At 43.1% G+C, this 27,797-nt stretch overlaps 1 protein-coding gene across 1 annotated transcript in view; it reads left to right on the top strand.

The window, feature by feature from the left end:
- The first annotated feature begins 276 nt into the window (after window positions 1-276).
- Window positions 277-27,797, top strand: part of LOC141174588 (solute carrier family 22 member 6-B-like) — a 50,935-nt gene continuing 23,414 nt past the window's right edge. Inside the window, exons 1-7 of the mRNA XM_073659529.1 lie at window positions 277-570; window positions 1,874-1,977; window positions 6,286-6,440; window positions 8,339-8,507; window positions 11,401-11,521; window positions 20,300-20,412; window positions 23,238-23,452. Of these exons, the coding sequence (XP_073515630.1) occupies window positions 277-570; window positions 1,874-1,977; window positions 6,286-6,440; window positions 8,339-8,507; window positions 11,401-11,521; window positions 20,300-20,412; window positions 23,238-23,452 (1,171 nt within the window). The remainder of the gene's footprint in view (window positions 571-1,873; window positions 1,978-6,285; window positions 6,441-8,338; window positions 8,508-11,400; window positions 11,522-20,299; window positions 20,413-23,237; window positions 23,453-27,797) is intronic.

The following is a 27,797-nucleotide window of genomic DNA, read 5'->3' as shown; positions in this document are numbered from 1 at the left end:
TAGTGGTTTGGTGTCCTCTATTAGAAGTTGGACTTCCTTCTGAAGAGCAGTCAACTGGAAGCGTCTTTCACGAGTGGACGGTCGTCTTCATTTATGGTCTGTGAATAATCTGAAGAACGTCTCAATGACTTTAGAGATCAACCTGCATTAAAAGAAGCTCTTCAACACTCCGGGGGAAACGAATATCCACTTGAGAAGAATCCCTAAAAACTTACACAAGATAAAGAAACACATTACTTGGCTGCCAGTATAGTAATCTTTTCTGTTCCCTAAGTCATGGAGCTTCGGGATGCTCTGGAAAAGGACAGCCTGTTTTCTCCCTTTCAGTCTTCCATGGTATCTATTCTATGTGCTCCTCTCCTCCTTGTTGCCACACATAACCTCATGCAAATTTTCACAGGTGCGGTGCCACCTTTTCATTGCCAATCTAACCTCACTCTTGAAAGTTCTTATTTACCAAAAGATTCATGCACTCGATACATTTCACTTCTATCGAATGATACAGAAGCGTGCAAGCAAGGGGAGCGGATATACGACTTGACTTTATACACTTCTACTATTATCAGTGAGGTAAGTGAGACATTAACTTATTAATTGTTTTTTATTGAATTTTATGTGCCGGTATCCAACGTGGATTTGAGTGGGGTTACAAATATAAAAAAACATTGACACTTTATCTGAGTGCACAATGACTTAAAGGGGTTGTTCAGGAAATATCAGATTGGTGGAGGTCCAACATCAGGCACCCCCCACTGATCAGCTGTTTGTACCTCTCTGCAAACGGATCTACAAAGAGCTGGAACGCCATCTCCGTACACTGCTGCTCATCTCTTATTGGACTGAATGGGAGCTTTCTACATCTGGCTGTAGTGTACAAACAACTTATTGGTGGGGTTGTCGGATGTTGGACCACCGACAATCTGATACTAATGACCCATCTTGAGCTTAGATAATCAGTACATAAATTCTGGACAATCCCTTTAATCTGAAAAGTGCACTAGGATGCCATACAGTGCTATCTTGCAATAGAAATGAATAACTAATATTCATACTGTATGTACTATAGATCCTATATAGCGTGACTGAATCATATACAGGAAGAATTACATTTAGGCGATTGGCCAAGGCAGTGGCGTAACTAGAGTACAATGGGCCCCGGTGCAAAACTTGGATCTGGGTCCCCACCTGCATGTTGGTCACATGTATGGGCCCTTGTAGCGTTCTAGATCCTATAATGACATGCGTGTTCACCCCCCTCCCCATGTAATAATGTTCCTGCACAGCAATACACTCCTCTGACGCACATTCAGCTGAAATAGAGGTCAGCTCCCCTCCTGCACGGTCACGGTCACACCCTCTGTTACACCTCTGAGCTGAGGTAAACCATTAATACAGGGAGTAGGATCCATCTTTAAGATACACACTGGTGTCAATAAAATCACCCTACTGATACGTCAACTGGTAATGTATTTTAATTTGCTGGATAATTCTGCATACAACTATTCAAAAGAAAGTTACACGCATTTACCCAAATGGAATTTGAATAAATTCAGATTTTGGCTTTAATCCTAAATCATGTGACAAGGCTTGTTAGAGGGTCGATATTGACTTTCAGGATTACTACTGTACTTTCTATAGGTGGCGCTAGAGTTCTAGTCCTCTACCTGTCTGAAGAGACCATTTTTTAGTTGATAACACCCCTTTATGGTAAACCCAATGTGTTACCCTAATGCACAAACAAAACAGATAAAAGACAAACTGGCTCTGCTACATTTAAAAGGTAATACATTTAGAAAAAAAAAAATGCATAGAACCCGATATAATGCAGTGTTAGTGCAAAACTAAGAATCTTCCCTCTTGTTTCTTCAAACAGTGGGATTTGGTTTGTGAACGAGAATGGATGAAGGAACTGGCACAGTCCACTTATATGGCAGGAGTGCTGGTGGGTGCAATGTTATATGGACCTCTTGCAGACAGGTGAGGAGGGCATGACTGTGACTGTGGACTGGGGCTTTGATAAATGATGGAACATTATAATAAGGTACATGACTGTGCTCATTTATTTTCAATAACCTTGTAAGAACACTGTTACTGTAAAAGCTGTGCCACAGTATACATTATGCATACGTGTGTACGGCCAGGGTGCCACTGCCTAATCTTCATTCTATATAAGTCATTTTTGTGCTTTTTTTTATACACCAAGGCTCTACTTTGGCTGTTACTGATAATAGGCATTTTGCGTAATCTCTGCTAGCGGCCGCTCACTCTTGTACAGGGTTGGACTGGCCCACCAGAGAACCGGAGAATCCTCCGGTGGGCCGTGGCTTCTCCTTCAGGACAGTTCATAGTGCAAACCTTGCAGCTACTATGGGGCTCTTGAGTGGGGGAGAAAGGTGGGTCCTCAGAATCAAATCCTCTGGTGGGCCCAATGTTCTTCAGTCTGACACTGCTCTTGTATGTTCACCAGTCCCTGGTAGCATCCATTGTTGCGGTTTTATTATTTTACTCTAGCACAGTAGGGACATTTTGACACTATTTACATTTCTTATTACACTTTATTCATGCTTCATTAGTGCACTTCACCGGGAACCTTTTATTTGAATTGTTTTATTCATACTTTTCAATAAAATTCTATCAGATTATTAGGTTTGTTAATTTTTTTGAGTCTACAATATAGAAATATGCAAGGTAACATTCAGCTATAATCTCTATGAATAACATTGGTATGATAGAAGAAAGCACCCTTAGGGCTTGTGCACATAACCATATTTTTCGATCCGAGTGTGATCTGACAAAACGTTGGATCACTTTTGGACCAATGTTATTCTAAGGGGCCGTGCACCTGTTCTTTGGACTGAGCCGGTCCAAGTTAAAAATCGCTGCATGCATCTGATTATTGAATTGCACTCGGCCATGCAAGTCAATGAGTCAGTGGAAAACATTGGACTGCACTCGGATGACCTCTGAGTGCAGTCCGATTTTCAAAGACTGATGGAATGGAGAAGATGCAGAAATTATTTTTCCATCTCCTCATCCGAGAGAATCAGATCACACTCTGATCAGAGTTTGATTAGTATAATCGGTCAAACAAGAGAAAATACTGTCCTGTGACCCCAGCATTACATTAACCCATCTAAGTCCGGGCTGAGTATCCTGCCTTCACTGGGAATTCTGCACCGGCCTCCTGCTCCATAATCAATTCATCTGTTTTCCACCCATGTCAGCATGTTCACAGACGGCTCAGATGCGATGTCTGCACTGAGCACAAATAGACAAACCTGCAAAAGATGAATGTGACCGGAGAGAACTAAACTGGTTTGAAGATTTTTTTTTTCTTTATAACACACAACATATAAAGGTGCAATCTAAAGATGGTCTGTTATCGCTAATATTTCTGGTTTAGTAGTTAATACTTATATTTCCTATGAAAAAAAAAAATCCAGGATATCTTTTCTTAAAACTTTGCATTGTGCTATTCCTTTGATAGTCCCTCTACAAATATATGAAAAAGAAATGGGACACTTCTCATTGGGGAGTGTTCCTATGAGAGTCCAAAAACCGCTTCAAATACAGTTTGGTGCAAATTTTGGAACAGATCCGCTTCAAAATCCTCCTCAAAAAGCTCTGAGAACTCGTCCTATACCGTCCACAGTCTACACAAACTAAAATCCTAAATGCAAAATTAAAGGGGTTAAACACACATTTTAGTGCACCAATAAGTGAATAAGGATGAGAGGAGAGGGGTATATGTGATTTACTAACACATCATGCTTCGATTTCTGTGCCACTCTCTGGCACTGTAAAGCGCTGACAACGTCTCCAAAATCAGCCTCAATGCTCTCGCCCCTGTCCATCAGTGTCTCCCATTGTAACACACAGGGCCTGTTCTAGTTTCCTGGTGTACAAGCACAGATGAAAGCATAACTTAATATTTTAATCTGTGCTTGCACGTTAGGAAGAATTACAATGGAAAAAGATGATAGATAGGGTTGGATCATGGGCACCTTCATCATATTTTAAAAAGCTTATGCTACAATCTTGCAGCAATCGGTGAAGATACAAACTGGAATGGTTTGGAAAAACATTGGGTAACTGCAATAAAATAACAAAATATTAAGATATGTTCAGATATGGAAGAATTTGCAAAGTCCACAGTAGAAATCCATGGAATCTTTGAGACCTATAGATCTTGCTGCAGATTTGATACTCCTTAGCATGCTCTAAAATCCATTTCGGTTTTTTCAACACATGTAAAAGTGTTTTTTGTTGTTTTTTTTTTACAACCCCATTTACTTGCATCTATTGTACAACCCCAGTTCCAAAAAGTTGGACACCATGTAAAAAATCACAAGAACGCAATGATCTGAAAATCTCTTATAGACCTATTTTCTTCCTCACAGATCATAAGGTGAACTTTGAAAATTTTTCCCATGTCCTTTGAAAAAAAAAATGAATTGATGGCAGCAACAGATCTCAAAAGTTGTGCTCGGACTGTGTCTAGCATTGTGCAGCATTCCCTCTTCAGCCTGTTACCATCTGTGAAGTGGGGAGACAGTTTCTGGAGTTTTGGGAGAGGAATGTTGTCCCGTTCTTGTCTGATCTCGGATTCTCGTCTGGGGTCTTTGCCAAATTTAATGCGTCAAATGTTTTTTGTATTGGTGAAAGGTCTGGACTGCGGACAACCAGTTCATCACCTGAACTCTTCTTATGCCTAACAAATACTGTAGTGATAGATACAGTATGTGGTTTAGCATTGTCTTGCTGAAACATAAAAGGTCTTCCCTGAAACAGACATTGTCTGGATGGAGTTTGTTATTCTAAATCCTCTCTCATATATATATATATTGCTCAGCATTGATAGCGCCTTTCCAGGAAAACTTTTTGCCATCAGTGTATACCGTTCAAAGATTTCTTTAACAATTTCCCGAGAGGACAAACATTTTCAGCGCCCTTTCTGAAAGTATCAACTGCTGTACAGTGGCCCCAAGTCTCAGTGACCTTTTGTACTCACTCCTGTTGTGTCAGTGTGCCATAGTTTAAGAAATCTGCTACTGTGCTTCTCAATTGTTAACTACATAGTTACATAGATGAAAAAAGACACAGGTTCAACTTTTTTTTTTCAATCAATGTACATTATGTTTCAATAGATCATTTATAACCCACATTGCCATTCATTATGAGAAAACCATCCAGCTCTTTATTAAATGCCAATAAAGTATCTGCCATTACTATCTCTTGCAGTCAGATATTCCACAGTCTGACTGCTCTAACTGTAAAGAAACCTTATCTACTGAGATACCAGAGTCAGCTTTTCTGTTTGTGTATTGAATTTCCGTGTTTTTTTGTAAGGTCCTTGGATGGAATAAATCATATACCAGTCCTTTATATTAACCATACATGTATTCATACATATAAATGAGGTCACCTCTGAGGTGTCTTTTTTTTTTTCTTAGCGAAACAACCTTTCCAACATTCTATCTCATGTAATAATCTAGTTGTCCACTGTTAAAATATACTTATTTACGTATATTTTTTATAGAGGACTGTTTACCAGATGCGATTGTTCAAAGAATATATCACGATATTCTTACAAAATAATGTGCCGGTTTATTCTTGGATTGTCCATTAAAAGGAATAATTGCAGTAGTTACATAAAATAGGTGAAATAGTTACAAAGTGATTGTCCATTTGTTGATAGAGTCACCCATCGTTTCCTGGGATCCTGGATGGTAGGTTGCGTCTGTCTGTGTCCAGTACATGTGTCAGGGCCTACATGTCATCTGCTTCCTTCACACGTACATACTCCGTCTGGTGTCGTGTGTCCAAGAGAGCCCCTCGCTATGTCTTACAGGATTATATAGGCCCCTCATAGCATCTGTTCTTTATATATGGCACTAACTTACACTGAGCTAAGAATAGCACTTTCTGATTTCAGCTAAAAACCCTAGCACGATGGCTGATGTAATCTTATACAAAGTGTGGGAATTCAAATGAATTAAGAATAAAAATGAATATCCATAATTAATATTTAACACGCACCTTTGAATCGGCTCTAGGTTTCCAATTTTCGTTTAAGAAATATTTATTTATACTGCTCAAGAACTGTTCTGTGGAGGTGAAACATTGCATTTGCTCATATGACTTATTAAAAGTTTCACTGGACTTTTGTTAGTTCTTTTTTTTTTTGGAGTGCCGCCTACTCTTTTGGTTTATGTTTGGAATTATGTATATACAAATTCATATTGTAAAATACAATAAAAACATTTGGCTTCTTCTACACTGCAGGTTTGGACGTCGGATGGTGGTCCTGTGCTGTCTTTTGAAGATAGCATCTATGGGAACGGGTGCTGCGTTCTCACCTAATTTCGTTGCTTTTTGCATCTTTCGCTTTATGACCGGCATGGGGATTTGTGGCCTCATCCTTAATGACCTTAGTCTAAGTGAGTTGCTATTCATTTGTGATGTGCAATTTGTCAAAATCTAATGGGTAAATTCAATTTTAAAAATATATTGACAATTTATTCCAAATATCAAGTATTTCACTTATTCCTGTTCTCATCATTTCACCATTTGAAAAACGTTTCTAAACAGAGGTGCACTTCTGCTGTTTTCTTGACTATTAAAATATATAAATGCTGTTTATATAGTCTTGTACAACAACGTACCATAGAAAGTGCTGTATGGATCTACTTGCAGTATATTCATTTCTATGAATATGCAATATGTGCAGTATTTCCCAACAAGTCTATCTGAATCACTTCAGTTCTCTTGATTCTGGTGATTATTTCGGAGCTAGTGGGTGGAAACCAGAACCATGATGTCTCTCTTGCTCGTACCAAGTCACTTACATATACCCTACAGAAAATCTGCACGTATTCAGAGACAAATATACATTTTTATAAGAAGGATTACTTGTATTAAATCTATTAAAAAGAAAGGCCAAAATAAAAAAAAATTACAGACACATGGACATCAATATAGAGCATGTATGTCAAACTCTGACCGGTGGGCCAAATCTGGTCCGCAGGGTGGTTTTATTTGACCCACAACACCAGAACCGTCACCCCTATGTGGGGCCAATTATACTGTATGGAGGACTATGTGGGGCCAATCATATTGTATGGAGGACTATGTGGGGCCCATTATACTGTATGGAGGACTATGTGGGGCCCATTATTCTGTATGGAGGACTATGTGGGGCCCATTATTCTGTATGGAGGACTATGTGGGGCCCATTATTCTGTATGGAGGACTATGTGGGGCCCATTATTCTGTATGGAGGACTATGTGGGGCCATTATTCTGTATGGAGGACTATGTGGGGCCCATTATTCTGTATGGAGGACTATGTGGGGCCAATTATACTGTATGGAGGACTATGTGGGGCCAATTATACTGTATGGAGGACTATGTGGGGCCAATCATATTGTATGGAGGACTATGTGGGGCCCATTATACTGTATGGAGGACTATGTGGGGCCCATTATTCTGTATGGAGGACTATGTGGGGCCCATTATTCTGTATGGAGGACTATGTGGGGCCATTATTCTGTATGGAGGACTATGTGGGGCCCATTATTCTGTATGGAGGACTATGTGGGGCCAATTATACTGTATGGAGGACTATGTGGGGCCCATTATACTGTATGGAAGACTATGTGGGGCCCATTATACTGTATGGAGGACTATGTGGGGCCCATTATTCTGTATGGAGGACTATGTGGGGCCCATTATTCTGTATAGAGGACTATGTGGGGCCCATTATTCTGTATGGAGGACTATGTGGGGCCCATTATTCTGTATGGAGGACTGTGTGGGGCCCATTATTCTGTATGGAGGACTATGTGGGGCCCATTATTCTGTATGGAGGACTATGTGGGGCCCATTATTCTGTATGGAGGACTATGTGGGCCCATTATTCTGCATGGAGGACTATATGGGGCCCATTATTCTGTATGGAGGACTATGTGGGGCCCATTATTCTGTATTGAAGACTATGTGGGACCCATTATTCTGTATTGAGGACTATGTAGGGCCCATTATTCTGTACTGAGGACTATGTGAGGCCCATTATTCTGTATGGAGGACTATGTGGGCCCATTATTCAATCTGCTCTTCCTTCCTCTTCCCCTCATATGATATGATATCATATATCATCCCACAGACAGCTGGAAAATGACTTGATCAAGATAAATTGTAGCATTTTTTAAGCGTGAATGATAAGTTTAAGAGGCATATGGATGGGGAGAAGAAGATGTGGAGAAAGAAGTCATATTGGTGGATGTAGATGAAGTAATATAGAAGAAGGTCACCATCACTGATGCTTTCATCTCTTGCAGCTATGGAATGGATTCCAAAGAAATATCTTGCAACTGTGTCAATTATTCAAGGAACCAGTCTAACTTTAGGACAAATCATTCTGGCAGGAGTGGCTTATGTTGTAACAGACTGGCGCTGGCTGCAGTTAGCGCTCTCCTTACCTTACTTCATATTCTCGATTCTGGCATGGTAGGTAATGGTTTTATAGAAGTATCCAGGCAATAATATGCAGTAGGTGTATAACTGTGCATGATGTAAGAAGAAGACATTATAGAACATCAACGTAATACGATAAAACAGAATCCATCCTTCTTTACATTATAGATCTATCTTTGTGGCAAATTTATGTTATAAAGACGTATATGCATTATAAGTAGTATGCAGTTAATTTTGTATGCACGATACAAATCACTCGAACAATACTCTCTCAAAAACAATAATAATCTTAAAATTTTAAGATTTGAGATTCGTCACTGGTTAAACAGAAATATTCTGCTAAGGAACGGGTCTTTGCTATATACAGTACTGTGCAAAAGTTTTAGGCAGGTAAGGAAAATGCTGCAAAGTAAAAATGTTTTAAAAAATACAAGTTGTGATAGTTTATCTTTACCAATTAACAAAATGCAAAGTGAATGAATGATGCATTTAATTAAAATCAATATTTGGTGTAACCGCCCTTTGTCTTCAAAACAGCATTAGGCTATGTGCCCACGATGCAGAAATTCTCAGGATTTTTTCCTGAGCGTTTCTGCATCTCCCTGGCAAAAAAAATGTATGCGAATTGGACATGCAGATTGTACATGCGGATTGTACATGCGGATTGTACATGCGGATTGTACATGCGGATTGTACATGCGGATTGTACATGCGTTTTTCCTGCCAGGGACATGCGGATGTGAAGCGTTCTTCACATGCATTTCCGCATGCGGGTTGACAAGCGCTTTCCAAGCGATTTTAGCATCACTTGGAAAGTGCTTGACAACTTGGTCACACTATATAAATCCATGCAAACGGCATGGATTTATATAGTGTGATTGAAAAGAATGGTTAAAAATAAAAAAATAAATCTATACTTACCTTCCGATGGCCCCCGCAGTCTTGCTTTGCTCCATCCTCCCTTACCGGCAGCTTGCGGTACACTGAAGGACCTGCCGTCACATGACTAAATGACGTCAGCGCAGGTTCTTCAGTCCACCGCGATCTGCCGGCAAGCGAAGACAAGGACACCGCGGGCCATAAGAAGGTAAATATAATATTTATTTTTTATTTTATTCTTTTTTTTACAGGTTCTATGGTACCCGGGTCCGGAGGAGAGTCTCCTCTTCTCCACACCCGGGTACCATCCACACATTAGAACGCATGGAATGCGCATCTACAGATCCAGTGATGTGTAATCCATGCGTTCCAATGCAAGTCAATGGCGGCGAAAATGCAGCGCTTCCGCAAAATAATTGGTAGTGCTGCATTTTTTTCTGCAATGATAATCCGCAGCAGAAATTTCCGCAGCATGTGCACAGCACATGCGGATTATCATTGGGGAACATGGCAGGCCTTCTACCATGCGTTTTGTAAGCGTTTCTGCAGCGTGTTTACAGCTGTGGAAACGCTTAAAAAACGCATCGTGGGCACACAGCCTTACTTATTCTAGGTACACTTGCATAACGCTAGGAATTTAGTAGGATTATAGTCAGTGGAATGAGTAACCAATTATACCAAACAGATCATAATTATCAATATTTCATGTGTAGGTTGAAACAGTCATTAACTGAAACTGAAACAGCTGCTGTGTGGGAGGCTTAAAACTGGATGAGGAACAGCTAACCTCTGCTACAAAGGTGAAGTTATGGAAGACAGTTTCAAATCACAGGTCATACTCAATGGCCAGACTAAGCACAGCAATAAGACACAAGGTAGTTATATACATCAGCAAGATCTCTCCCTGGCAAAAATTTCAAAACAGACTATGGCGTCAAGATGTGCTGTTTAGGCTTTTCTAAAGAAGAAATTAGCAATGTTGAGGACCATAGACGCAGGTAACTTATTGAAAAACATGAGAAACACATCATAATTACTTCCCTTCAAATCAGAAAACGTCCAGCAGTGCCATCAGCTCAAAACTGGCAGCAACCAGTGGGATTCAGCTACCCCCATCTATTCTTCAGAGAAGACTGGCCAAAAGTGGTCTTCATGAAAGAATTGAGGCCAAAAAACATACCTTCCACATGTAAACAAGGCCAACTATTTAGGAAAACAAAGGAATTGTGGTACTGAAAAATGGCAGCAGGTGCTCTGGCCTTAGGAGTCAAAATATAAGAGGCACAATAATGAATATCTGCAGGCAACAGCGATGCATGTTGAAGGTTCCTTGCAAGTTAGAAGCTGCATTTCAGCAAAATGAGACAGGAATTTGATTAGGATTAATGGTGTCCTCAACGCTGAGAAATACAGACAGATACTTATCCAATGTGCAATACCATCAGGGAGACGTCTGATTGGCTTCAAATTTATTCTGTAGCTGGACAACAAACCTAAACTAACAGCCAATGTCATTAAGAACTAACTTCAGCGTAAAGAGGAACAAGGAGTCTTGGAAGTTATCATCCGGCCCCTACAGATCCCTGATCTCAAGATCATCCAATCTGTGTGGGATTACATGAAGAGACAGATTTGTACAAGCGATATCTACAGAAGATTTGTGGTCTGTTCTCCATGATGTTTGGAACAACTTCCCTGACAAGTTCCTTCAAAAAGAAGAATTGGTGCTGTTTTAAAGGCAAATAATGGTCACGCCAAATACTAATGTGATTTAGATTTCTCTTTTCTTCATTCACTTTGTTGTTATCTCAAAAAGCAGTTCCTATAGGCAGTGCTTACCTGCCATTTATTTTCCTCTGATCTTATTACCTGGCTGTTTTTATCTCACTAAAGCAGAGCTTGACTTAGTTTAGCTACAAAGTCTACAGGTTGTCTGACGTAGTATGAGGCACTCCCCTGTCTCATGATTGGTTTAGCCTCCTGATTTCTGCCTCCTCATGCAGCTATTTTCTCAACTATATCCCTTTGCCTTTTTCACCAAAAACAGGTGGGTCCCAGAATCATACCGGTGGCTTGCACTTAAGAACCGTTCACAAGAAGCCCTTCAGAAACTGAATAGAGTTGCAAGGATCAATGGTAAAAAAGATGGAACTTTTGTAACTCTTGAGGTAAAGTCCAACACAGAAAATTCTCATGTTCTATGAGAACTATAGGCTTTCCGCTCTTTGGTAGCTACTTGGATACACACCGGCACAGTGTTTATGGTATATATCAAAACAGCGTATTGTCCATCAATATATATTGTCCATCATAAACTTTACAGTTCCAAAACGAAAACAGCCTTCCTTCAGTACAAATGCCTAACATAAAAAGTCCTTTCTTCAGGTACAATGAAACAAAGTAAATGCAGCTTCAGCAATCTCGACATTCCAAGCAGAATTAGTCCAAGTAGTATTAAACGCATTCACCAGACAAACACCTCTGTTCAGCTCCAGCACAACTCCACTCTTCTGAGCTAACCCAGCTGCTGTTATTAGACCTGTAAACCCCAGGCTGGATTATGGGAACGACCTTTCCCACCCAGACTCTTTTGGTTGCTCCTAAATCCCGGATCCAAAATTTAGTTAAATTAACCCTCTTAGTAACCCAGTGTTACTGGTACAGACAAATTACCGAGGCCAACCACCTCAGTGACACATCAGGTAGAATGCGTTAATGCCAAAAAATCCACAAGCATTGTCAATTGTCTATAATCAGACCATTATAGGTCATAAGCTGTATACGTAAATTATGAATAACCCCGAATAATACATAAAAGGGTATTTTTTGATAAGAAAATATAAACCTTTATTAAATATCATTAAAAAACAGATAGAATTTTAAAACAGACTGATTGGTGGTAACACAAATGAGGAAAAGGTACCACTGTATAAGGGGCCAGTGTTACGGGTCCGGGGGATGGAACCTCTGTGCTACGGTGCAAAGAGGCAAAGAGGGACCCAGAGGGGCGTAACTAAGTATCAACCCGGACCGACCCTGGTCGTACGGCGGCTAACGACTCCGTGACCAGGGAGGGACCGAGCCGAGGGACCAAGTGCTACTCTGGGGACGACCTTGTAAGGGAGCAGGTGACTCCCACGGTACAGATGGCAGGGACTGACCGAAATAGCAGGTAGGCACAGCAGGCAGGCTGGCGAGCAGAAGCCTCCAGGTAGGCTATCAGGTAGACACGGCAAGTGACGGCAGGAGTCTCTAGGTGGGCTGGCAGGTGGTCACGGCAAGTGACGGCAGGAGTCTCTAGGTGGTCACGGCAAGTGACGGCAGGAGTCTCTAGGTGGGCTGGCAGGTAACAAGCAGGTAACAGGCAGGTCACAGGCAAGTGCTCCCAGGTGAGCGGGCTGGCAGGCACGGCAGGTAACAGGCAGGCAACAGGCAAGTGCTCCCAGGTGAGCGGACTGGCAGGCACGGCAGGTAAAAGGCAGGCAACAGGCAAGTGCTCCCAGGTGAGCAGGCTGGCAGGCACAGCAGGTAACAGGCAGGTAACAGGCTGGCGGGCAAGACTGGTAGTCAGGCTAGCAGCGGGACCTGAGGGCTGAAGCAGAGGTCAGAAACACTGTGCTCGGGCATCTCCATTTTGGAGGAGGTGCCTTATATATGGGAGGACCCTCGGCTATTGGCCGGGGACTCCTTAGGACGGCGCGTGCGGCCCCTTTAAGAGGGAGGGAGCGCGCGCCCTAAGCACAGTGCCCGGGGAGCTGCACGCGCCAGCAGCAGGAAGATGAGCGCTGGTGAACGCAGAGCGGGGAGCGCGGGGAGCGAGCAGGTGAGTGGGATGGCATCTCTGCCTGGCAGGGGCAGAGATGCCGATGCTACAGTACACCCCCTTTACGCCCCCTCTTTTTAGGCCAGAAAGGAATTTTTCAAGGAGAAGCGGAGCATGAATGTTCTCCCTGGGTTCCCAAGTTCTCTCTTCTGGGCCAAACCCCTTCCAATTCACTAGAAAAAGGGTCTTTCCTCTTACCCTCTTAGTGGCCAGAATGTTCTCTACCTCAAAAACGTCCTCAGCGGAAACCGGAGCAGGGGGAGTACCTAGATTGGAAAAAGAGTTAAACAGAACTGGTTTGAGGAGAGATACATGGAAGGAGTTGGGAATCCGTAAGGTGGCCGGGAGTTTTAACTTGTAGACCACTGGGTTGATTTGTTTGAGAACTTCAAATGGACCGATAAACCGAGGACCCAACTTATAGGAGGCTATTTTGAGTCGGACATGTTTGGAAGAGAGCCAGACTTTATCTCCCGGGCAGAATTGAGGCGGATCCAGATGTCTCTTGTCAGCATGTTTCTTCATCCGCTCGGAGGACTGAAGAAGTGCGGACCTAGTATTTTCCCAAATGGTGGAGAATTCGCTGACAAGAGCCTCCGCGGCAGGGTTGTCCACTGAGGCGGAGATGGGAAACGGAATCCGGGGATGTTGACCGTGGACCACGAAGAACGGGGATTTAGAAGTAGATTTGCTCTCATGGTTGTTGTAGGAGAATTCGGCCCATGGTAGGAGCTCCACCCAATCGGTATGGTGAGCGTTAACAAAGTGCCAGAGGTAGCTGGTAAGGATTAGGTTGATACGCTCCACTTGGCCATTGGACTGTGGATGGTAGGCGAAGGAGAAATCCAGGGTGACATCCAGTAGCTTACAGGTAGCTCTCCAGAAACGTGAAGTGAACTGAACCCCTCGATCTGATACAATGTGGAGGGGTAGGCCATGGAGACGGAAGATATGACGGAAAAAATCCTTGGCCAGCTCCGATGCAGACAGGAGACCAGGCAGAGGAATGAAGTGGGCCATCTTAGAGAAGCGGTCGGCGACCACCGAAATGACAGTACAATCGGCAGAAACAGGGAGATCAGTAATAAAGTCCATGGCAATGTGCTGCCACGGGGCAGCAGGTACGGGAAGAGGCAGGAGGCGACCGGCTGGAAGATGTCTGGGAACTTTGTTGCGGGCACAAGACGAACAGGCCGAGACGAAGTCTACCACATACTTGCGCAGGGTGGGCCACCAGTAATACCGGGTAATGAGCAGGAAGGTCTTCTTTTGGCCAGCATGGCCGGCTAGTTTAGATGAATGACCCCAGTGAAGAACCTTCTCACGATCTGGTACCGCTACAAACGTCTTACCGGGTGGAAGACGAGTCAGATTCAAGGGGGCCACATTCATCACTTTGGAGGAGTCGATGATGTGCATAGGCTCCTCCTCTTGATCCGAGGACAGGAAGGATTGGGACAAGGCGTCGGCTTTGACATTCTTGTCCGCCGGGCGGAAATGTAGGACGAAGTAGAAGCGGGCGAAGAACAAAGACCACCGGGCCTGACGTGGATTGAGTCTTTGGGCATTCTGGAGATATGCCAGGTTTTTGTGATCCGTATAGATGATCACCGGGTATAGAGCCCCTTCAAGCAGGTAACGCCACTCCTCCAGAGCCAATTAAACGGCTAACAGTTCTCGGTCTCCTATGGAGTAGTTGTGCTCAGACGAGGAGAAGAGTTTGGAGAAGAAGCCGCAGGTTACCATTCTCCCGGATGAAGACTTTTGGGTGAGCACCGCTCCGGCTCCGAAGGAGGAAGCATCAACCTCCAGGTGGAACTGTTTGTTGCAGTCTGGACGGTGCAGCACTGGGGCAGAGGAGAAAGCTTGCTTTAAGGAAAGGAAGGCCTCCTCAGCTTCGGGCGACCATTCCTTGGGATTTGCTCCCTTATGGGTGAGCGCAGATATGGGAGCAGTCCGGGAAGAGAAGTGCGGGATGAAGAGACGATAGTAGTTGGCGAAGCCCAGGAATCGCTGAATCGCCTTCAACCCGTCCGGACGTGGCCACTTTAGGACAGCAGAGAGCTTCTCGGGATCCATTCGTAGGCCTGTCTGGGAGATAACATAGCCCAGGAAAGGAAGAGAGGTTTGCTCAAAGAGGCACTTCTCGAACTTTGCATAGAGGTGATTCTGCCTGAGCCTAAGCAGGACCTGGCGAACATCCCTCCGGTGTGTGGGAAGATCCGGAGAGAAGACCAAGATATCGTCCAGGTACACCACCACGCAAGAGTAAAGAAGATCACGGAAGATGTCGTTGACCAATTCTTGGAAGACGGCAGGAGCATTGCAGAGACCGAAGGGCATCTCACGGTATTCATAGTGACCGTCCCGGCTATTGAATGCCGTCTTCCACTCGTCTCCTTGATGGATTCGTACCAGGTTATACGCCCCACGTAGATCTAGCTTGGTAAAGATCCTAGCTCCCTTAAGACGGTCAAACAACTCGGAGATGAGCGGCAGGGGGTATTTGTTCTTTACTGTGATTTGGTTGAGTCCTCTATAGTCAATACAGGGGCGCAATGAACCATCTTTCTTCTTGACGAATAAGAATCCGGCTCCAGCCGGGGAGGTAGATTTCCAGATGAATCCCCTGGCCAGATTCTCCTCGATGTACTCCGACATTTCGGATTTCGGCCGACGACAACGGGTAAATACGCCCACGGGGTGGAGTGGCGCCGGGTACCAGGTCGATCGGGCAATCATATGGCCTATGAGGTGGCAGTGTCTCCGCTTCCTTTTTACCAAAGACATCTGCATAGGACCAGTAAGGTGCCGGAAGACCGGAAGGAGTCTTCCATCCACGGAGGCGACTGACAATGGTTCAGCCAGAGGTTTGGTGGGAATCCGGTATCTCTCTACCAGGGACTGGGAAATGAGGTTTCCAGCAGCTCCAGAATCCAGGTGAGCAATTTCAAAGTGACGGTTCTCTCCCCAGGAAATAGAGACAGACAAAGTCAGGGATGGAGAGGGCTTACTTTTGCCTAGGACGACCTCTCCGAGCGGTCCTAGACACTGGAGTTTCCCGGCTTCTCCGGGCAGGAACGGATGAAGTGCTCCTTACTGCCACAATAGAAACAGCTCCCCTCGGCTCGGCGTGACTCTTGGCGAGATTTGACCATCTTGGTCTGGTCGATCTGCATAGGTTCGGGCGAGTGCGCCCGGGGAGTGACTGGTTGAGAGGCAGGTCTCTGGAAAGTAGGAGCAAGGCGAGGAAACTTTCTCTCCCGGGTAGTCTCTTTGGTACGTTCTTGGAAACTGATTTCAATCCGAGTAGCTAGTGACACTAGGTCATCCAGGGTGGTAGGAATGTCCCGACCGGCTAACTCTTCCTTAATCCGACCGGAAAGACCCTCCCAGAAGACTGACACCAGGGCCTCATTGTCCCAGGCAAGCTCAGAAGCGAGGGTACGGAACCGTATGGCATATTGGCCCACGGTGAGACTCTCTTGGCGGAGACGTAGCAGAGAGGAGGCTGAAGAGGATTTTCGTCCTGGTTCATAAAAGACTTTCCGGAAAGCAGCGAGGAAAGACGATAGGTTGGATACCAGGGAATCCCCTCTCTCCCACAGGGGATTTAGCCATGCCAGTGCTTCCCCAGTGAGATGGGACATGATGAATGCCACCCTGGCCCGGTCGGAGATGAACTGATGCGTCAAGAGTTCGAAGTGCAGGGTGCACTGGTTTATGAAACATCGAGCTAAGGCGGGGTTGCCAGCAAAACGTGGTGGTGCCGAGAGCCGGGGTCCAGGGCTGGATGCCGTGGAATTGGTGGGCAGTGGTGCTGCCGGAGCGGAAGTCACACGACTCGAGGTGGATACAGGTGGGACAGACAGCGTGTCCAGTCGGGAGTTGACATTCCGCAGGTAGTTCAGAATGGTTTCCTGTTGGGATCTCTGACGAGAAACCTCCTGGTACAGGTCCGTAAGTGAGGGGGCTTGGGGGTCACCGGGTTCCATGGCCCGAGCAAACTGTTACGGGTCCGGGGGGTGGAACCTCTGTGCTACGGTGCAAGGAGGGACCCAGAGGGGCATAACTAAGTATCAACCCAGACCGACCCTGGTCGTACAACGACTAACGACTCCGTGACCAGGGAGGGACTGAGCCGAGGGACCAGGTGCTACTCTGGGGACGACCTTGTAAGGGAGCAGGTGGCTCCCATGGTACAGATGGCAGGGACTGACCGGAATAGCAGGTAAGCACAGCAGGCAGGCTGGCGAGCAGAAGCCTCCAGGTAGGCTATCAGGTAGACACGGCAAGTGACGGCAGGAGTCTCTAGGTGGGCTGGCAGGTGGTCACGGCAAGTGACGGCAGGAGTCTCTAGGTGGTCACGGCAAGTGACGGCAGGAGTCTCTAGGTGGGCTGGCAGGTAACAAGCAGGTAACAGGCAGGTCACAGGCAAGTGCTCCCAGGTGAGCGGGCTGGCAGGCACGGCAGGTAACAGGCAGGCAACAGGCAAGTGCTCCCAGGTGAGCGGACTGGCAGGCACGGCAGGTAAAAGGCAGGCAACAGGCAAGTGCTCCCAGGTGAGCAGGCTGGCAGGCACGGCAGGTGACAGGCAGGTAACAGTCTGGCGGGCAAGACTGGTAGTCAGGCTAGCAGCGGGATCTGAGGGCTGAAGCAGAGGTCAGAAACACTGTGCAACAACTTTTGCTAGGGCACCTCCATTTTGGAGGAGGTGCCTTATATATGGGAGGACCCTTGGCTATTGGCCGGGGACTCCTTAGGACGGCGTGCGGCCCCTTTAAGAGGGAGGGAGCGCGCGCCTTAAGCACAGTGCCCGGGGAGCTGCACGCGCCGGCAGCAGGAAGAGGAGCGCTGGTGAATGCAGAGTGGGGAGCGCGGGGAGCGAGGAGGTGAGTGGGACAGCATCTCTGCCTGGCAGGGGGCAGAGAAGCCGATGCTACAGCCAGAAATTCAAGATATGACTTATGGGGCAGGTGGAATCTTAAGGCACACTGATAAGTACAAATAAAGACATGCAACAGGTAAATATAGAACAAAAGGCCAGCTTGTAGCCGTATCCCATCTATTATAGTACACAAAAAAGGGGTAAAATTTGAACTGGAATAAAGGAGGCTGGTCTAGAGTGGTCTGAAAATGTACATGATTAAATATACTGTACTACTGCCACAAGAAACCCACCGCACATGTGCCCCTATGAATAAAGGTCCTTACCCATATAATAAGTGGTTCTCCCGTGAAACAAGTGGAAAAGCGTGAATCCCCGACGTACATTTCACGTGTGTGTTGCATTCTTTCTCAAGGGTAGGCATTGTGAAAGCGTGCAGCACGCACGTGAAACGTACGTCGGGGATTCACGCTTTTCGACTTGTTGGCATTAATTTTTCTTAAAAAAAAATCTGCTATGTTCCTGTTTTCACTAATAATCCATTCTTGGGTCCAATTTTCTCTATGGCGTGTCAACAGTGGGTATATTCATTGGACCACACCACCAGGTCTTGAGACAATATATAAAAAACAGTATTCAACCAATCCAGGTCCCAAACATTGCATATATTCCTTCCTCCCTATCTTTGCTTTCATTGCTATATATGAATCATATTTGGGTTCCACCCTTTCACAATGGTCCTGTGTTTCCTAATTTGGACCACTTACTTCTCCTTTAACCATCTGTATTGCTCATGCTCTCTTGGGCTATCCTCCTTATTGCTTTTAAGGTTGTTCTGCCACCAGGGACAGGGGTTAGGAAGCTGCGTATCAGGACATATTCAGTTATATATTTCTTGAAGGGACATAACATCCTAAAACTATCCTATATGAATTGCAGGCATAGCAAATTTACCTACAAATTTCTATCTCCTTTGTTTTCCTGGACAATCTCACAGCTGGGACAGTAACAACCTTTCTATCTCTGAAGTCAAGAGACTCCAGTCTTGTTATATTGTGAACAAGACAATTATTTCTATTCTTTTGGATAAACAAGTCAAATGTTTAATGCATTTCATTCATGGGAGTCCGAAAAACCACCCTTCCTTGTTTCTCCATCTCTTCTCACCCCTTTTCCTTTGTCTCTCGTTCTTTCTCCACTTGCCTTTCTGATCTACCTTTTGGGTCTAAATTTTCTATGTCATTGTTGTTTTAAGCTCATGTCAGGTTTCCTTCAAATTTTTTTTTCCTAACCTCAATTATGGGTCTGGGATTTATCTTTTCTTGTTTTTACACTAGACATCCATTGCTAGGTTTAATTTCAATAACATCAGATATGTAAGTGAGCTGTAATGTTTTTTGCCTTGTGTTAAATGTTTAATTGAGCTTATTTTTAAAGCTCATTTAAAGGGAATCTGTTACACCCAAAACTGAAATTGAACTATTTGAACATTCATGTAGGGGACTAAGCCCCTATTAAAATCATACTGGTGCTGTATATTTTAGTAATTTAGTTTTAAATAAAAAAACAGTTTTATTAGACATGTAAATGAGAAGACTTTGGTGCAACCTTGGCATGGCCAATGCCGGGGCACCATTCTGCCCACTCAAGGCGGAACAGGCACTGAGCCCTTGGCCATGCCAAGGTTGCACCAAAGCCCCCTCATTTGCATATCCAATAAAACTGTTTTGATATAAAACTAAATTACTAAACCACCTATGATTTTTATAGGTTCTAAGTCCCGTATAACAATGTCTAAATAGTTCCATCTCAGTTTTTGGGGGTGCCAGACTCTCTTTAATGAAAACAGTTGTATAAAAATAAAGTATATAAAAGTAATGCCCTAAAATATAAAGTTTGTTATTCTAAACTTGAAGTCCATCCAAAGTGCCGGCCACTAGCTATCTGCCGTCTATCTAACGTGCTGTCCACTACCTGTTAAGTGTAATCCATCTACAGCAGCAGGAAGTGGAGGCGGATTTTGTCTGTGCTCTTGCATTCCTGCCTGACAAACCGTATACAGGTGTAACAAAGAGGCATGCTAAAGCCGGAAAGCGATTAGTGGCAGGCACAGTGCATTTTGAAAAGTAAGTTCCAGGACTTGTCTCCTGTTCTCTATAAAATGGACACGCCCTAATAGCCATGAGCTAAGGACTAAATCAAACATTTTTAAATATCTATCTTTTCCTTTTCTAGATGTTGACACGTGAAAATGAGAAAAACTCAAGAAGGTCTTCCAAACCAACTCCCTTTGACCTTTTTCGTACTCCGGCCATGCGAAAAGTGACCATTTGCCTCTCAATGTCATGGTGATGCATCTTATTCCTGTTAGCTAGTCTACATAATCTGTAAAGTACATGACTTTCATGTTATCTAAAAGACCACAAAAATAGATGGGGATTTAGCTTCTGAGGCTATGTTCACACTGAGGTTTTTTTGAGTTTTTGGAACAGAAATCCTCCAAATACTGCTCAGAAATTTAAGCTTGAGGAGTTTTGGAGTTAGCACTCACTTTCCGCTTCAAGAACTATGCAAAGACTCAATGTGCATATACCCTTAAAAAGCTATGGCCGATCTGCCTCTTTTATAAATTGTGCTTAGCTGGGATCCTAAGAACTTAAGTGTCACGCACAGTGTAGGTAAGACAAAGTGCAACACAAAGGGCTGAGGGGAAGGGAGCCCAGACACTAGGGTAAGGGGGAGTGGAGACCTCCTAGGCTGATCTAATATCACCCTGTCTCCCCTGCTGTCCCTATATTGGTATCTCACCAATCACCGAACAGGAAACCTAAGCCCTGTATATCCCTAGAGCTAGGCCCTGGATAGGGAAGGAGGGGGGATGAGCACTAGTCAATCCCCACTATAAACTAAAGACAACAAGGGAGACAAACACAGGGGGGGAAGAAACTTAGCTTGAGCCGACTTCAGAGAGATTACACCAAATGTCCTCCAAGCATCAGAGAGCAAATAAGCAGACTGCAATAGCTCCAAGCCTTCACAAGGGAACATGTGAATATCACCGGCACCTCCCTGCAGCAAACTGAAAATAGTTAAACACCCAGGCCAGGGTGTCAATCAGAGCAGGAGGGAGGTAGCCGTTGGGTCCTAAAGTAAGACAGATTTAAGAAGGCGTCAGTAATGCTGAACGAAGTGACCTTCTGCAGCCAGCTGCAGAACGACTGTCAGCTACATCTGACACACCCGTGACATTAAGATCACAAATATCTTGCATTCATCATGTTCCTGCACCAGCATAAGAAATGTACTCCAGTCGTTCAAGCTCATTCACCTCCCTTCCCTGCTAAGCCCTACCCAATTTTTGAAAAGTTGCCAAAGCTGGTGTAAAAATACCAATAATCGTAAAAAGTTTGTACGACTACAAGTTGTGCAAATGTTTCAATACATTTTAAAAGGTTTTCCTTGAATTCTTGGGAGAAGTGTTTGATGAATCTGGGCCATTGTTTGTTGATATTATAAACCAGTGGCAAATCCTCAGCAAAATTTGCATGTTACATTAAAAAAAGGGGCAAAGGGTGAATTCTATAGTAAAGATCCACAGCACATCCATGACATATCAGACTCGTTGAATTTTTAAATCTATAGTATGCCATCAAATCCACTGGGGGGAAAATGTGTTATGTGTGAATTGATTAATGGTGAGGAATCTGCAACAGGTAGAGTCATTTCCAGTTCACCTCCTATCACGTGCATGGACCAGTGCTGGAGCATTTAGTCATAAATGGTAGAAAAGTAATATTGTCCAGCACTGTAGAAGATTAAAAAAGAAGTTTCTTCAGCCCTTACTCTGAAAACATTAAGATCCCTAACAAACAGTGGAATTACCGCTGACGCGTTTCGGACAATACATGCACAAAGCTACGACTAAGAACGTGTATGCATTGTCCGAAACGCGTCAGATAATTCCACTGTCTCAATGTGTTCACAATAAAGGCTGAAGAAACTTATTTTTTTAATCTGCTGTAGTGTTTGACCTTATTCCTTTTATATCAAACATCTGCAACATGTCCACTTAGCCTGAACGTAGACTTATTACCGTACCTCCTTGATTGTAAAGCAAAATATGTTGGCACTACAAAAATTAGTTAACATTATTCAGTTTCTTGTATAGTCTCAATGTCTCAGAACCTGGAAACAGATTGTGGTCAGACAAGTGTGACTATTGCCTGAAATGCAACAATGCAAAAGAAGAGCACACTGAGGCTGTTTGAGCCTAGACCTTGGCAAAAATGCATCAAATCAGGGTGCCCTTTGGCAAAAAAAGTTTTCTTGCTAGTATGTGCGTGGCTTAGGGGATTGGGGGGATTATTTGTGTGGAAATCGGGGTGACACTTAAAGTGACAATGCCAAAATTTATATGTGCATAAAGCAATTGAAGAAAGAGGGAAGAGCTGGTGAAAAGTTTTACAAAAGTGTCTTAAAATGCGCTCAATCATTCAGCATGAATCAATGATAAAACCGGCACATTTTTGAACTTTACACTGTGTAAATCTAGGATGGGATTTGTATATTTGAACTATTTAGTAACTTAAAATCAGTAGAAAATGTATTAAAAATAATTTTCACAGTCACATAATTAAACTCTGTAATGTTGCAGACAATAGGGCGGATTTACTATTCCTGTCCGATCTTTAGAGAGCGCAATGACAGCCCAAAAGTGCACCAAAACTACCAGACTTGCAATGACTAAGGACATAGGTCTGAAACGTATTTGCAGTTAACTTTTATATGTTTTTTCAGAGTTGTCTTAATGACCTATAATAATAAAGAAGATATATTTTATCAAGGCATGAGTCCTACTGCTAGATTTAATCATTCCTATTAAACTACCACACTGGCTTCAGTTGAAGGAAAAATTTGACTAATTTTTGACACTTTTTTGCTTCAAAGTGTTTGTCCCTTTAAAATAAGCCATCTTCCCCTAACAAAGTCTTACTAAAACACGTAATATTGCATCAAGGTTTGGATTTATGTATTATCTGCTAAAGCAGGCAAAATTTAAGCACAATTTAATACCAAGGTTTTAGCACAAAAATTATTAGTAAATAAATAAAAAAAAATGTTATTAATGTCTTAATACCCCGTTTCTTGCTCATCTCCCTTTTTCTCGTTACAGGTTCTCCAGCAGCTTCTGCTTCTTTGCTCTTGCAATGGATATCCAGCGGTTTGGGTTCAGTTTATATCTTATACAGCTGATTTTTGGCTGTACCGAGCTCCCCCTTAGAATCCTGAGCACAGTCAGTGTTACTTACTTCGGAAGACGATTCTCAGTTTCCTTTTACCTTATATTATCTGGAATTCTTATACTGTGCAGTTTGGCATTTCCTTCTGGTAGGTATTAATCATTGTATTTAAAGGGAATGTGTCTTCATAAAAATGTCCTATTGTTTTTATTAGGTTTTTGTGTTATATTTATTTTTTTACATTTTTTTTTTTAATTCACATTAGCCACTGGGGCTTTTTTAGACTCTAATGTGTTGTAATTTCAGGAGCAGTTTCCTTAGCAGAGGCAGGATTGTAACGTCAGGCAACACTTCTATAAAGAGATGATAACAGAGGATCCACCAATCACAATAATTGATGTCATGGGTGACCCTGCTCCCCCTCCAATCACAATGACCTTGGCACGTGCTCATTAGATGCGTCACTATAAAAGATAGGGTCGGGTCTGACCATTGTGGCTAATGATATAAAGAAAAAAAGAAGGGGGAGGGAGTAAGGAAAAGAGGTGTGGATATATGCTTGTTTAAAATTCATATACTTCATTAGATTACTAAAATAGATAAGAGTACAAATTACTCATGCATCCACAGATGCATATAGGATAACCATCCTATATGGTCATAGACGGTATCCACTAATAAGTGCGGTTAAATGGAGTGTTAGGATTCAAATTTGGAATGCTGCAGCCCAGTCCCTTAATTCATTGGGCTATAGCTGTATATTATACATGGAATTCCCTTTTGATAGGTATTTGCATTGATAATCATGCCACAGCAGGTAACCGCCGCAGCACAGCTCACAGATGAGGCACCCAGTTGTTAAGCTTGAGCCACTGTCAGTCCTCACCCCAGCTAGGTTAGTAATGTGGTTATGATTACAGATGAGGTGCTTGGTGGAACGGCAGCAGACTGTACAGTGTAGTTCTAATACTACACATACCATGTGTCAACCTGCAAAACCAGCACAGCTGATCGCTGCCGGTAAGAGCCGATCACCTAACTGCTGGGCGTCAGGCAGTCAGTGATGTAATATCACGGTGAGGAGTAGTCCGTTGGAACCGGACAACTCCTTGCACCTCTGATCCCGCTGCTTTCACATGCGGTCGGCGTGCCCGACTCACGCAGCTGATCGCTAAAACTAGTGGCACTCCGGCGGCTCTGCTTGATTAAGAGCACCGTGGCTGCGTGCACTATCTTAGGGCTTTTCCATAATTCACTCCTAACACTCCCATTTTAGCACAGAAAAGAGTCCCTGACGCGCGTTTCGCCGGTATACCGGCTTTTTCTAAGGGCAAAGTCGGCCTCAAGCTCCGAATGTTTATACTCTCCATCAAGATTGACAGGAGGGTCGACCAATCAAATTGTACTTATCACAGAAAGGTTTCATTTCTTGGAAACAAATATAATTGAATAAACAATTTTTATATACATACATCATAGTATTCTGTTATACAGAGATAAATAGATGGAATGTTAGTTATCTCATACAAATATATATTTTTGAGCAAACAAATTATCGGTCAATTACCATACAAATCTCTCACATCACTAATCATGGCTACAACATGTCAAAGAACTGTGACCCAAGGATTATTCTTATATATAAATTGCATATTTATCCTTATCAAATCAGCTACATATGAACATGTTTTTTGTGGCTAATGTACATGCGCATTTCCAGAAGAAACAGAAAGTTAGAGTCTAAAAAAAGCCTTTATGACCAGTATGAAAATTACAAGATTTCTAACTTTATATTTTTTAATAAAGATTGTGTGTTAGAAAAAAAAATTGCCAAAAATATTTAATATATTCAACAGCAAAACAATGTTATTTTTTGATGATACATTTATTGGTTGGTTCTATATAATATATTGATATTTCTGGATTTTTTTTGTGGGGTAATTGTGAAATAATGGTAAGGCCCACAAATAGGTTGAATGACTTAGAACCATAAAATGTAAAAGTAAAGAAAATGCAGCTATGACTTAGTATCTTGAATAAATAAATTATGAAGGACAATAAAAATTAATCACCTCACCTTAGCAAATGCACGGTAGCCTGGATCTACTTAGCTTATAGTCCATAGAGAAAAAGTGTATCCTACTTTATTCAGTATCCATTAAAATAATACAACAGAAGGAGAATCACCGAATGTTGGGTCCAAGTATCAATTAGACAATAAATACATAAAAAAACATTTATTAAATTGATGGTTATAGTGGCAATACAAGCATAAGATTGTCCGCAATCAAGATTATAAATACAAGAATAATATGTAAACAATAGACATGATATAAATGGACCACAAAAAATGATTGCACAACAAAGTGCTGCAAGTATACCAAACCAATGTGTAAAAAATAGAATCACACCAGGTACAGAGATGATGACAATGCACAGTGCTTGTACAATGCATGCAATAAAATAAACAAATTAGAAGATGCTATACTGTTGAGTATAAATACAATGTCACCAGGCACCATGTGCAAACATCTGCGACCAATGATGATATATGTGTGCCCACCCACATAAGTACATAGAATGGTTGAGAATGTAGGTATATAATGTCCTCACAATAACCAAGAAAGAGGGAAAGAAAAAGGGGAGGGGAAGAGAAGGAAGGGGAAAAAGAAGGAGAAGGGGAGGGAAGAGATAGGAAGGGGAAAAGAGATGTTAAGTGAGGACCAAATGGTGCATGTTAGTGGAGGGCAAGATAAGGAGGGGAGGCAGAGATGGGAAAACTATACCTGAACGATGGGTCCAAAAATTGATTGCGGCGCAGCCCCGACGCGCGTTTCGGATGAGGAGTCCTTTGTCAGGGCGTATTGTTCCTTAGAACCAGTGGGGTTTAAAAAGGGGTGTGTGGCCAATCAAAGGAATGACCGGCAGAAAATGACGTATAGCCGGCTGCCAAAATGAACCGAAAATATCGCAGCAAAGTGAAACCAAAAGTATATCCGGCCGCCCAAAGTGAAACTGGAAGTATCGCGGCACGTGAATCGGAAGGGGCGGATACCCGACATAGCTGACAGCACCAACAATGTGTGCTGACCGATGTAAGATGGTCAACCGGGGTAGTTGCGCATGCACCGCCAGGAAGGACCTGGAGCTGCGGATACCCACGTCATGTGACCGATGACGTCAGGACCAGATGACCCGAGTCATTGGACACATAAAGACACAGAGCCAGCAGACAACCAGAGTACAGGCTGCGCATGCGCACATAGCCGACCAAATGACATAGGTAAACCATTAGAATTCAGAAGATACAAAACAGATGTAATTTGGTAATAGGAAGTGGGGACATGAAAACATATGTAAAAGAGGTCAAAATGAAAAAAAATTTTTAAAACAAAATTAATAAAGGGGATGTAACAGAATAATTAAATGATACAATAAATATACTGCACAGTACAGATGTGCTAAAGTGCAATGTGCTGTGCAAAATACAATGTATTATCCCTTAGATAAATTGCAGAGAAATAGTTAAGCCATACAATAAAAAGATATATATATACTTAAAAGTACAAATGTGCTAAAGTGCAAAATGCTGTGCAAAATATAATGTTATCATATATTACCCCTTTATAAAAGAATTAAAGTGCAGTGCATACATGAGTAAGTATGAGAAGGGAAGTCAAATGCAATGTGCAGGTCATGAAGTGCATATATATGGATCAAGTATCATGTAGTCCGATGAAACCAAGTACCACTCTGAGCCAGGGAAGGAGGTGACAACCAAGGAAAGGATAAGACAGTGCAAATATGTGGAAATGTGTATAAAGAGTGACAAAAGTCACAAGAAAGCACACAATGTGTGAAAGTGAGTGAAGGGTGAAAATAATGGGGAAAGGAGTGAGATGGGAAAGGCAGGTGAGTGAAATGAGATAAGAAAAGGAAAATAGAAGTGCAACTAAAGCAACATAAAAATACCTTGCATCCCAATAAATACATCATGTAGATAATTATAAATATATTTTCACTGTGCACCACTCAAGACTTTAGAACATCAGCACACATTGTTTGTGCTGTCAGCTATGTCGGGTATCCGCCCCTTCCGATTCAAGTGCCACGATACTTCCGGTTTCACTTTGGGCGGCCGGATATACTTTTGGTTTCACTTTGCCGCAATATTTTCGGTTCATTTTGGCGGCCGGATATATGTCATTTTCTGCCGGTCGTTCCTTTGATTGGCCACACACCCCTTTTTAAACCCCACTGGTTCTAAGGAACTATACGCCCTGGCGATGGACTCCTCATCCGAAACGCGCGTCGGGGCTGCGCCGCAATCAATTTTTGGACCCATTGTTCAGGTTTAGTTTTCCCATCTCTGCCTCCCCTCCTTATCTTGCCCTCCACTAACATGCACCATTTGGTCCTCACTTAACATCTCTTTTCCCCTTCCTATCTCTTCCCTCCCCTTCTCCTTCTTTTTCCCCTTCCTTCTCTTCCCC

This window comes from Phyllobates terribilis, unplaced genomic scaffold (genome assembly GCF_046119375.1).
Source record: "Phyllobates terribilis strain yellow unplaced genomic scaffold, ASM4611937v1 Scaffold_13__5_contigs__length_258822181, whole genome shotgun sequence".
NCBI classification, from domain to species: domain Eukaryota; kingdom Metazoa; phylum Chordata; class Amphibia; order Anura; family Dendrobatidae; genus Phyllobates; species Phyllobates terribilis.
Note: the sequence above shows the minus strand (reverse complement) of the source record. Positions and strands in the feature narration are given on the sequence as shown.